This window comes from Gymnoscopelus braueri (assembly GCF_963280865.1).
Source record: "Gymnoscopelus braueri genome assembly, chromosome: 10".
Classification (NCBI taxonomy): domain Eukaryota; kingdom Metazoa; phylum Chordata; class Actinopteri; order Myctophiformes; family Myctophidae; genus Gymnoscopelus; species Gymnoscopelus braueri.
This window is the reverse complement of record NC_137611.1, coordinates 52,710,736-52,724,269: the sequence shown is the minus strand read 5'-3', so window position 1 is coordinate 52,724,269 and position 13,534 is coordinate 52,710,736. Positions and strand designations below refer to the sequence as shown.

General features: G+C 39.3%; 1 protein-coding gene across 2 annotated transcripts; it reads left to right on the top strand.

The window, feature by feature from the left end:
* The first annotated feature begins 751 nt into the window (after positions 1–751).
* Positions 752–6,236, top strand: LOC308093770 (uncharacterized protein). Of its 2 annotated transcripts, XR_013933893.1 has the most exons (5): positions 752–1,150; positions 2,018–2,122; positions 3,560–3,646; positions 4,223–5,996; positions 6,150–6,208. XR_013933893.1 is itself a non-coding variant. In XM_080440103.1 (4 exons), exons 1-4 carry the CDS (start codon positions 944–946, stop codon positions 4,334–4,336), a joined length of 513 nt encoding a protein of 170 aa, XP_080296229.1. In that variant the 5' UTR covers positions 752–943; the 3' UTR covers positions 4,337–6,236. The 2 variants fall into 2 exon arrangements, 1 of the variants encoding a protein (XP_080296229.1); XM_080440103.1 differs by having other exon boundaries at positions 4,223–6,236.
* Positions 6,237–13,534: the final 7,298 nt, after the last annotated feature.

Below are 13,534 nucleotides of genomic sequence, written 5' to 3'. Positions count from 1 at the left end.
TTCACAATTGCAAACAGCAGTTAGAAATACAATGAGTCAACAAAGTTGCAGTTTACTTTAAGACAGAATATTTTCCTTAAATGACATTTCTCTTTGTTTGCAAGTCATAGTTATCCAGACTTTAATCATTTTAACTACACACTTTAGACCTAAGAAAGAAGAATAACCAAAGTGTATATATTTTAACTGTTTACCCAGTCATCTTGACCTGGCTTCCAACCATTCACTACACAGTTCCTGTCTGTAGCTGATCGGCCCAGGAAGGAACAATGATTACTCTGATTAGTTTAAATGAATACAAAAGCCTTCTTCTGATAATCAAGACAAGACAGAGGGTGTCAATGCCTCTGAACCAAGGAACAAAAGGTTTATCAGGACGACTGTTGTGACTCTCACCTCTCACCTGGACTCTCTAGTGTAGCTCAATGGACAGGAACTCTGAACTGATTGCATTACAGCTGAGCCCACACTAAGTTGGGTGAAATCTCTCTCTGGCTTACATTATTTGACCAAAGGTCAAACTCAGTCCTAAGTGCAAACCTTCAAGTGTTTTACCAATTAAATGAAATATCATGGAAATACATGTTCTCATGTTTGAGATGCTACTTTTAGTCCTGGATATACCATAATGTCCTTTTGAGTTTCCTTTTGAGACACTTGAGGGGAAGGGGTCGCTTTATTCAGCTCTGGTCGTTAGCGAGTTTGAAGTGGAACCAGATGCTTGTAGAGAACTCCGGAATGTCAGTGAACCTTCTGCCTGGAGCCACAAAGCCAAACACAACAAACAAACAGAGACATCACACAAAAAAATCTGCTCTTTGACCCCCGGGAGAGACGATTAAACAACAACACAACTATAATCTCCTGTGAACGTCTGCATGTTGGAGAAGAACATTTAACCAACAATATATCCTGTGAACGTCTACACTACACGTTGAAGAAGATGAAGAGACTTCTAGTGTCCATGTTGTTCCTGACTGCTGTCGTCTGCCTGACTACAGCAGACGAACAGAACAGCTACAACCAGCTGGAATCTCGCCTCAAGAAGTTTGTTGATCTCGCCATTATCAAAGCAAATCAACAATTTAGTTTTGGCCATCTGAATTTCTTTGAATTTGGAAAGAATCTTGGTGGACATGTAGTAAAAGAGGTAACGTTGTCTTATCATTATTATATTGAATCATTATTTACGCACGATGATACGTATTGTTTTGATGACTGTATTTTAATGTTACGACATCGAGTGGGTTCTCTTGTGAAACACAGATCAGGTCAGAGCTGTTACAACGTAGCTGCTGGTAACTTAATGCTGCAGAATAGTTCAGCTGTAATAGATGAGAAATGTTAAAATATTTCAAGAAACTAATATTTTTTTGTGGTATGGTTTATAGTGGACTTCAAGCTAATGTGTACAATATAAGTTGTTAAGAATGTTATTTAGATATAGCATGTTATTTAGACAGATGCTAGGTTAATAGTTTACCTGGTTTACCTAGTTTCAAATGTACATAATGTTACTTAGATGTTGTTTGTTTAGACCAGTGGTGGAAAGTAACTAAGTACATTTACTTAAGTGCTGTACTTAAGTACAATTTTGTACTTAAGTAAAAATGTTGAGGTATTCGTACTTTGCTTGAGTATTTCCAATTTCCAATACTTTTACTTCTACTGCACTACATCTCAGAGTCAAATATTGTACTTTTACTCCACTACAATTATTAGAACATTGTAGTTACTAGTAGTACTTTTACTTTTGGTACCAATGCTTTTGTACTTTTAATCAAGTAAATTTAGAATTCTGGACTTTTACTTGTAACAGAGTATTTCTATATTGCAGTATTGATACTTTTACTTAAGTAAAGAATTGGAGTACTTTTTCCACAACTGGTTTAGACAGACTGCTTATTCTGAACTCACACTTGTGAGTCACTCTGGATAAGAGTGTCTGATACATTCCTGAACTGCAAATTGTAAGAAAATGACCAAAGTTTACGTCGGGTCATGTCTTGTCTTGTAGGTGTCACCCCGGGTGAAAATGGATGTACGTTTAATGAACACAAACTGCAGAAAGGTTAACGATGCAAGTGGACACAGACATCGCCCCGAGTGTCCATTCAAACAGGTGTGCGTCAAATACACTACATTCACTAAATTCACTATGGAGATCATGCTGTTCCAAAACACAATTCCATGTTATGCATTTATTTATTATTTCACACATAGTATCACCAGCCAGCTGTCATTAATTACATTCATCTGGTGTTCCAGGTTTAAATGACTTATCATTTATACAACTAAACCGTACACAAGAGATCAACTGCTATATTTATCAATTTTCATCCATAATAATTTATTATGAAAGCCTGTTCGTTTTTCATCATGTGATGTGTGATGTGTATATTTATTTCCCTGTTGTTACATCTGAACTATATGTTGTCACATTGTTCTGATTCATAAATAAATAATACATTCTCAACAGAGATCTACACCACAGTCCATAGTGTGTGTGTGTGTGTGTGTGTGTGTGTGTGTGTGTGTGTGTGTGTGTGTGTGTGTGTGTGTGTGTGTGTGTGTGTGCGCGTGCGTGCGTGCGTGCTTGCGTGCGTGCGTGCGTACGTGCGTGCGTGCGTGCGTGTGTGTGTTGAAAACAAGCACATGTACAAACAAAAACATGCACATTTATAGTCAAAGGGATTACACAAGAAAGCCCAGAGGCTTATTTCCATTGCGGTCCCATAAGTACAGTTAAAACATAAAATACATAAGTAAAATCAGGACCATGTGGTATTTAAAAAAAGGGAGGACTTAAAACTAGAGGTAGACCTAATCAATTTTGTGACTGTAGGCAACCCATTCCATGTGATAGCTGCAGAATACAAAAAAGAGGCCATTCCAGTACTGCTTCTGACTTTGCATGGAACAAAATTTGTGGCACTACCCCTAGTGGAGTATCTATGCACATCACAAATCCTTGAAAAGTATTTGCTCAAATACTTGGGTGCCTTATTCGTTACAATTCTGTGAACCATTCAGGTCTGCAATTTAGTTTTTAGAATCATAGGGAGTGTGTGTGTGTGTGTGTGTGTGTGTGTGTGTGCGCGTGCGTGCGTGCGTGCGTGCGTGCGTGCGTGCGTGCGTGCGTGCGTGTATGTATATATATATATATATATATATATATATATATATATATATATATATATATATATATATATATATATATATATATAAATGGTTCTATATAGGCTACTACTAAACAAATTCATACATTACAGTATGTATCTACATTACAGTATAAACCATTTCAGTATAAACAATAGTATGTTCCTCAGTCAGATTTGAAGATGAATGGATGGATATATCCTCCTGATCGATGACTTCTTCTCCGGAAGGACTAATTCAAACTATTATCTTCTATCAACTTGCTAAAGACAGTTTATAGTTTGGGGGATTGTGTGTACAATGATGTGCAGATTCAACCAGCGTTGTTATAAGTTATATTATGTTTGAGCATTTTGACATCAATAAGCAACAATTCTGTCTGTTTTGTTCCTGTCTTCAGCTCCAGGTTTGGTGTTTAGTTTGTAGCCCGGACCCAAACACCAACGATCCTTTCATCGGTTGCGTTCGCAGGAAAGATGCACGGATGGTAAACATATATCATCACATTTCTAAATCTGTCTGTCTGTCTGTCTGTCTGTCTGTCTGTCTGTCTGTCTGTCTGTAAGTAAGTAAAATGTATTTGTAGAGCATGCTCTCACAGCCATTCAGTGTCAGAGTCACAAAGTGCTTCACAAGAATAAAAGTAGAACATGTCAATAATAAAGATAAGAAGAAGACAAAAATAAAACAATCAGCATTTAACCAATCAGCCGGTGAAATTCAGGAAACCAATACAGGATATGTTACAACACAAAAGCTGTAATCATAAAGGGCTATGTAAAGAGGCCTGTTTGAATAAAAGTATTTAAAAAATGTCCACAGAGGTCACAGGTCTGTCTGTCTTTCTGTCTTGTTACTTGCCAATCTACGGTATCTAATTCTATAGCATTAGTTCTCAAAGTGGGGTCCAGAACGTGGTACACACAATCCATGCAGCCAACGAAAGGTTTGCACATAAACAAATGTCAGCCTCCATGACCCAGTTGGCCCCCATTATTACTGCTATTTATGATGATTATTATATCCTCCAAGCTATTTACATTAATGTGTTGTTTTGTTTCAGCTTCATAACATGTATGAGGAACACTGTAGGCCCACCAGACTGCATGGGGACGGCTCCCAGCTGGCCAGGACTGATGGAGAAGCCGTACAACCAGGATGTCTGGGCTGTTTCTGATTTAATTTGATTTAACCACTTAGTAAACTTAGCAAAACGGACTTGAGTTGTAACTGTAGTTGGACTCATTTTCTTCGTCTACACCATACATGGGTAACTGGCAGCCCGGGGGCCACATGCGGCCCCCACCTTCACTTAATGCGGCCCGCAGGTTAATATCGGAATACTGATATATTATTGATTTCAGCTGTTACAATTGCAAACATGACCCGCTTTAATTACTTCAGTCTATATTAGTAGTTTAATTACTTTATTTTATGTCCAATGTATTTGTATTTAGTTCATAAAGTTAACATAAGTATAACTAAATGCATTTGAAATAAAACAAAAATGTTACTTTTCAGGATTCCAATTCAAAAATAGCAAAAAAGAATTCAGGATTCCAATTCCAAAATAGCAAAAATAGCCGATCTACAAGCTCAAAACGCGTCGCAATGCGACGCGTTTTGAGCTTGTAGATCGGCTATTTTTGCTACTTTTGTGTGACATACTAGAATGAATCATTAATTTATGAAAAAAGTTAAAACATGTAGATAAGAGGTATCTGCCCGACAGCAACAATATGCAATGTGGCCCTCTGGAGTGAGTTTGGAAATATAGTGGCCCTCTCCATCATCAAAGTTGCATCACCCCTGGTCTACACGGTATAGACAGATAAAAGGAGTCCAACTACAGTTGCAACTCAAGTCCGTTAAGACTAAGTTGCACATCTAAAGGTTTACCTGCTAATAATAGACTTATAGACTTCAATATAATTATTTTAAAAACAGAGAACGAATACATACATAAAGTAAATATTGAAACCAAAAAAAATAAAAAATACAACGCTAAACAATTTACAGTGTCTGTCTTGGGCAATCTCTTGTTGACACTAATGTCATCAGGTTGATACTTATTTTATGTGGAATTAAAAACTAGTCTAATAAATTCCTGAACCACATACACGTCCAGATCGATCAATTGGATACATAGGACCACAATGGAAACAATTCTGCAGGACTTTTTTGTGTTATCCTTTTAGCCTGTTTTACTGTAGGCTACCTCCGTGCTGTATACATTTCTGACTAATAAAGTATTCAATCAATCAAAATACAGAAACAGCACATCTCCACTGTAGGCTGAATTGTATTAAACTCATTAATCACTGGTTCTCAAAGTGGGGTCCGGGGACCCCTGACTGGGTTCCAGGGGTCCCCAGCAAAACGACGAACAGTTTTAAACACTTAAGCTCTATTCTATTGTTTGTCTATTTAGAGAAATACTGACAAATCTTAGATGTTGACACATCTTCTCTTATGGGGGTCGCTGGCACCAACTCTTGTCAGATGGGGGTCAAATTCGTGTCAATTTTGGGGGTCCTGGACATGAAAATGTTTGAGAACCACTGTTAAATGTAGTGCTGTATGTGACTGTGTCTGCAGATTTGTCCACTAGAGTGTGCTGTAGGCAAGGCATTGCTCATGCACTGTGGCTTCTCATTCAATATTCACACAGTATCCTAACCCTAACCCAGATACATTGAGTTAAACTGTTTTACTTGTTATATTTTCAAAAGGCTGCAATAGGCAAAAAATCCCTCTGCCTTCATACTCTGTATTTTTCCAATGTGTAAATACAATTGAGTTAATATTGTATTGCATCAGCTTTTACCGGATTAATCGTTGTTATAACTATAAATTATATGATAACCATTTATAATAAAACAGTAAAAAGTCTCTGTTTCTGTACTTTATGTAAAACATCGTGCTGTACATGTAGGGATAGAACAAGCTATCATGTTCATTTCAGTTTCTGACTTGATTACAGCCCATAGTTTTGTTTTTGTGTTATCCTTTTACCATCATTGTAAAATCGTACCACTGTACTATTTGCAAACCTTTAATAAAGTATTCAATCAATCAATCAATCAATCAATCAATCAATGCGTGCATTCAGTGTGTGAGTGACTCCACCATAGAGCTATAATATGCATTCCACAGACACTACCGAGTGTCATACGTCATAAAAAGGTCTGACCCATGACTTTGGATGTTTTTCGCATTATTGTTTGTCTTTAAATGTTTCGATGAATTGAATACACAGGAACCCAATGGAAACAAGTCATAGTGCTTTCTTGGGTTTTAATCCAACAAGGAACACGTTATTCCAACCAGTTCCCTTCCTCTCCATCAGGCGCCCCGGCTGTCATGGGGGAGGCGGTATAGCGACCAGGATTACTATATGTTTTTGTGAGGGTATTAACTACCCTAGGAGACACAGGGAGAACATGCAAACTCCACACAGAAAGGGCCTTTCGCCGACCCCACCTAGGGTATGGGCGCTGATGACGCGGAGAAGAGGACAAGCCCCCAGCGCCCACAGCATCCCCGGTGGGAATCGAACCCTGGACCTTCTAGTTGTGTGGTGACAGCGCTACCGACTGTGTCAGCGTGCCCCTTTCTGTTGGCAGTCATGACAGCTAGTTCCCACCTGATGTCATGTGTGAGTTCCGACTGCTCCACACCGTACTGAATAACTGCTGGCTTGCATAGTGTCTTCAGTGTTGGACTTTAAATCTAAGATGTAGGGAGACAGGGACAAAAGTAACAGGGGGTAAAAGTAACACACTCAATAATTCTAGGAACAAGCTGAGGGTGAGACTTCTTGTGCACATGCTCAGCAGGGTCCTCTCTCTGCCTATGGAAGGATAGAATGATAATTTCATCTCAGCAGAAGTTTTCAACAAAAAACTGATTTTGAGGTGTAAACGTAAATTTTTGAGCGTACAGTATTTTCCTTCTGCTGTCTAAAGATAAGATGTCAGCTGATTTAAACTTAGAATAATTGTATCTCTATGTTATTGGTCACAAATTAACATCAGCAGCCTATGCTAGTACAGGTGTTTCTTAGCCTGACACTCAGCCTGAATTTTCATTTCGTTTCACTCCATTATTCAGTCTGAAAGCCCTCTCAATGCAGCCGAGTTCTGAGATGGGGGCGTGGCCAAAGTGAGACTCCACTATGAACCAACGCGATTGGTTCATACTGGATTATCCCGATCCCGATTCCTCGTACAGATTTTCAACCGAGAAACACCCGCCTTCGACAGCGTCACCAGACCCTGAATGCTAGGCAAAGGATTCAGGGGGTGGAGCCAGGCTAGGTGTTTCTAGCTAGAATATGGGATTTTATCATGGTTGACCCATGGGGCAATTGTAACAAAGTGACCGGGGTCAATTGTAACCATGTGTTTTCAATGCAAGCAGATTTTGTGTCAGGGATTACATACTTTTATGTTAGTAAATGAACATATTTCACTAAATGTCACTACATTTCAAAGTAAGAATACATTTAAATAAAAAAAATGACATACATGTAAAAAAGAAAAGAAAATAATTTTAATAAAAATACAAAATGATTGTAATTATGTATATAAAACATGTGTAAGTATAAATGCTAAATTATAACTTTTATTTGAGATAAAGTGTGTTAATATGACTTATTTTTACAGTGTTACAATTGCCCCCAACCACTGTTACAACTGCCCCCGTCACAGGGGCAATCGTAACACTGTGACTCATTGCATTCAAATTTATATTTTAGTCTTGTCCTTATTAGTGAAAGCTTAAAAATTGTATTATTAATTAGGGCACATATATATGTTTCTTATAGCAAAAGATGACTAGGATATTTCAAGTAGTCTGTGAATTATGAAGGCAAATACAAATAGTGTTACTTTCGTTCTTGGTCTCCCCTACAGGTCATCAGGTGTGTTGGATCCTCCAAAGAGGATGATACGATCTCCCACCATGCAACAAGCCCTCCAAGATACATGACCAGACGGGGCTTTCCCTTTGGTCTCAACCTTCCTCCATGAGCAGGTCTGTGGATTGATTTTCCACGGATCATTGAAGGTCTGGTTTGAGTTGTAGCCACCAAATATGTACAGCTCTCCATTGTTGTTGTGTTGGAAAATACAATAACAACATTTAAAAGGACAATTACATCTGATGTAACAGCACTATGACATCATATTGATGACATCTGGGATCTCCATATATGGGCACAAAAGGGACACAGACAGACATGCAGACATCACATTAATGACGTTAGGGGATCTCAATGCGGAGTTTGTGGATTTAAAGATATTTTTGGAGAACCGATACAGCACCCTCGAGTTGAGTATAGCTGTTACACCCGTTGTACCAGTTGTCGTTGTACAGACAGACAGACAGACAGACAGACAGACAGACAGACAGACAGACAGACGTCCCATTTGACACATCATTCCCTCTACGATAGCCTACACACACCAAGTTGATCGGTCAGACAGGTCAATTAACCTGGGAAGATAGGCAATTATTGTTCCTTGTGTTTTTTTCATTCTCAATTTTATCACATTTAATTTAGATTATTGTAGAGGGACCTTTTCCACACCTGGTTGCATTTGGCTACACTATATGCCTACCATTTGAACACAATACAATTTATTGGATTGTAAATATAATAGCAATGCAGAGCATGCATGTGAAAAAAGGCTGAATTGTTATAGTTTTGTTCACACATCACAGATAAATATGCTAGTGCTACATATTGCACTGTAGTTTAATAAGATTGTTGTGATGCAATGCATTTGTATGTGACTTTGTTATGGTCCAAAGGTACAGTATGACAGGAGATACTGTCCTGTCATACTGTCGAAATACTTATTTCATATGATACTTTGAAAAAAGTAAGAGTATTCTGTCTGTGTGACTCTCTAGTCTTAATGTGGTGAATCCATCCATCCATCCATCCATCCATCCATCCATGCACCCATCCATCCATTTATCTTGATCCACTTATCCAGAGGGTCATGGAGGTAACAGTCTTCCCACATCAGCCACTTAGCTCTGGGTATAATCTCCACTGGTCCTTGGTCTACACATGACACTGTGAACCACATTATGTTTTGAAAAATTTATCCCACGATTTTTGTAACCCATTTCTTCACCCAGTGCCAATTGCCTAAGCTGTAATCCTGGGCGCTACTTTCCCTCTGCCAGCCCACATTATGCTTTTATGTGTCTTTTTCATCTGCATTTTCTCCTGAGCCATCATCTTTCTCTTAATCATCATGTCATAATCTTCTTATATTATGCTTGGACCCCTTTGTTTATTTATTTATTCATGCATTTGTTTATTTGTCTATTTATTTATAGTGGGATCACCGTTTGTATCTTTTTTGTTGGCAGTCATGACAGCTAGTTCCCACCTGATGTCATGCGGGAGTTCAGACTGCTCCACACCGTACTGAATAACTGCTAGCTTGCAGAGTGTCTTCAGCGTTGGACTTAAATCTAAGATATACAGGTAATCAGGTGTTTGGTATCCTCCAAAGAGGATGATACGATCTCCCACCATGCAACAATCCATGCAAGATATCCTACACAGTGCTTTCCCTTTGGGCTCGATCTTCCTCCATGAGCAGGTCTGTGGATTGAATGTCCACACATCATTGAAGGGCTGGTTTGAGTTGTTGTATCCACCCAATATGTACAGCTCTCCATTGTAGGTAAAGGCTGAATGACCCAAGCGTCCTTCTGGAAGAAGCTGTGCAGAAGGCGTGTTCAGCCAGCAGTTGGTCTCTGTGTCAAACACTCTGATGTTGTTGTCGTAGTCCGGATAGCCCCCAAATACAAACATCTTTGTCCCAATGATGGTGGCAGAGTGATGTGATGAAACAGATGGTGGAGTTCCTGTGGTGTTAATTAAAGACCAGACCATTGTGGTGATGTCCAACTTGTAGATGTCATTAGTGCGTCCAGTCAGCCGGTTCCATACTCCATAGATATACATGACCTTCCTCAAGACACAAGCTGAGTGGTGGAACCTCCCCTCTGGGACAGTACCAGACATATTGGGTTTGGACCATCTGTGGTTGTCAACATCAAATGAATAAAGCATATTGCAGTCAAGACATCCCCCCCAGATGTAGACAACATCTTCTACCAGAACAGCTTTGTGGCCCCAGCGCGCGCAGGGAACCTCAAGGTGACGTTCCCCTCTTCCATCTGTCCATGGGGGCAACTTCCTCCATCGTAGAGACACTGTGTTGAAAATGTGGACTTCAATCTGATCACTGTTGTTCTCGTTACCGTATCCTTCAAATGAGTTTGAAGGATACGGTGGGAGCTTGTGTCCGACTACCACAGCATTTGGGTAGGAATGCCTATGTCCTCCTTTCAGATGTACTGTGCAGTAAAACATTTCACACACCAGCACCACTTTGTGAATCAGTGCAACTAATTTACAGAAGAGGTTGTTAGAAGGCAGGCAATTTGTTTCCAGAAGTTGCTGTTGCTGGACTGGTGTTAAAAGGACAATTACATCTGATGTAACGTCACGTCAGCACTATGACATCATATTGATGACATCTGGGATCTCCATATGGGCACAAAAGGGACACAGACAGAGATGCAGACATCATATTAATGACGTCAGGGCATTCAAGGGACAGACAGACAGACAGACAGACAGACAGACAGACGACAGACAATAGCAATGCAGAGCATGCATGTGAAAAAAGCCTGAATTGTTATAGTTTTGTTTACACAGCAGATACATATGCTAGTGCTACATATTGCACTGTAGTTTAATAAGATTGTTGTGATGCGATGCATTTGTATGTGACTTTGTTATGGTCCAAAGGTACAGTATGACAGGAGATACTGTCGGTCCTAAGCTATTTTCATATTTTCAAATATGATACTTTGAAAAAAAATTGGACACCCCTGCATGGCTTGGAAAAATATGCACGCGTACACACATGAACACACACACACACACACACACACACACACACACACACACCTTAAGTTATTATCCGGATCGACAACTTCTCAACCTTTCTGAGCTTGTGAATTCAAAGACTATACTGTGCCACAAAAGTGAAAGGGAACCTGGGGCCCTTGAAAAAGCTCTTATATAACCCTAGGTTTCACAAGGCATTCAGTCAGCTCTCAGTGACAGTGTCAAGCCTGAGGTGCTGAGGCAGTTGGAGCAATTCACCTGTTTGTATGGACAGAGTCACAAGTCTTCAGTGTATGTCGTCCTTGCCAATTTGCTGAGCAAAATGGCGAGGAAGGACGAGAATCTCACTTCCAAGTCTGAGGTGGACCTGGCTCGGCTTCCTCCATGCTCTGCTCTGAAGTCCCACATCCAACATACCACTGTGTTGCCTTGTACAAGAGAGCTGATTGACTGATTGATTGATTGATTGACTGAATACTTTATTAATAGTTTGCAAATAGGTAAGATTATACAATGACTATTAAAAGGATACCACAAATCTTGTTTCCATTGTGGTCCTGTGTATTCAATTAAATATGATGAACCCGTTGTGGAAAAACCTGAAGCCGATGAGGGACAGGGATGGTTGAAGACTGATGGCGTATTGAAACCAGCGTGGTCCTGTGGTCGAGTCCAGCCTCGCTGGCTGATCTCCTCTACACTGGAGAGAGTAAATGAAGCCCGCCAGTACAGTCAAAGTGTTTTGGAATTAACCTGGGAAAATACATTATTTATCTACAGACCTTTTCATACCTGCGGTTGCATTTGGCTACACTGCCAGTTAGACCATATATTGCACTGTAAATATAACAGAAATGAAGTGTATGCATGTGAAAGGCAGATTCTTTTCATCGTTTTGTTCACAGCACTGATTAGTGGTTTACATGCGACTACACTGCCAACAAAAGGCCATTGATATGGCACTGTAGTTGAATATATGTTTTTTAAATGTGATGTATTTGTATGTGACTTTTTATGGTCCACAGGTACTCTACAATACGACAGGACATGCAGTCGGCCCTAAGGTATTTACATATTTTCAAATATGCCCCCCTTTGAAAAAGATTTACACCCCTGAGATATATAGAACCTTTTTTATTACCTAGTATCTATTTTATTAGAAGGATAAACCCCTTTAGAGGCATCATCTCATTTTCGAGGGGGTCCTTAGCGCAAATGAACAAGGCATACAATACACAAACAATACAACAAAATACATCCATGGAGACAGACAAGACAAGAGCTCTTCCAAAGCTAGCCGCTCCCACCCCACCAGTTCAACCCCAAAGTAGCAAAATTCATACGGAGACATACTCATGAATACAAGAAAACCTTGATAAAGTACAAACCGGTACAGACATGCACATGCAGTAACATGCAGCAACATGCTCAAGCAGGGTACAAACATTAACATTGGGATACAACAGTATATACATGCACATGCGCCTTAGAAAATGAATATCGATACATGCGGTACAGGTTTGTAATAACAATTGCCAAGAACAATTAGAAGCATGATTAGAAGCATGAACAGGGTGTTAGAAGGTGAATGAAAATAGATTATCTAAACACATTAAGGGAGGTGATAGATCTAATGATAGATAGAGGAAGGGGAGGTTTGTCAGAGTTTGACTCTGACAAGTTCTTTGAGTGATTAATCTGATGATAGAGAACCATTCACTTGACTGTTTATCTGGAATGGGAAAGATCACACCAAGCAGAGTTCTATTATGTTTGACTCTTGTATTAGAAAATAAAGCTTGATTAAGAACTCATCACCATCTGTCTGGACACCTTATTTTTTCTCAGTTATCTATATATTGGTATCTCTTAATTGGTAATGTGATATTGTAAAGGTGGCACTGATTTGCACACCAGCATGCCAGATGATGCCACACTCAACAGGCGCCTGAGCTCTTTAAGAATATTTTCATCTTGTGTTCCTCAAAACTTAGGTCTAGAAGACACCTTGTTTGTTCAGTCAATAGCAATATTGGCTGAGATACAGTAGTGAAAATATAATATTCGATAATGGCGGCACTAATTTGCATTAAAATGGTACATGGGACATTTTGACAGTGGAAAAAGTACTCAAACGTTTTACTTAGGTAAAAGTATCAAAACTGCTATGTAGAAATACTCTGTTACAAGTAAAAGTCCGGAATTCAAAATGTACTTGAGTAACAAAAGTATTGGTATCAAAATGTACTTAAAGTACCAAAAGTAAAAGTACTAAAATGCTTGGAAATAGCAATCTACAAGCTCACAACGCATCGCGACTTCCCACTACTAGACTATGGCCATCACAATAACACCACAGGAAATTCTATTACTACTGTACAACATTCAACCACAAACAAAACAACACACACATTATGTAGGCTTTGC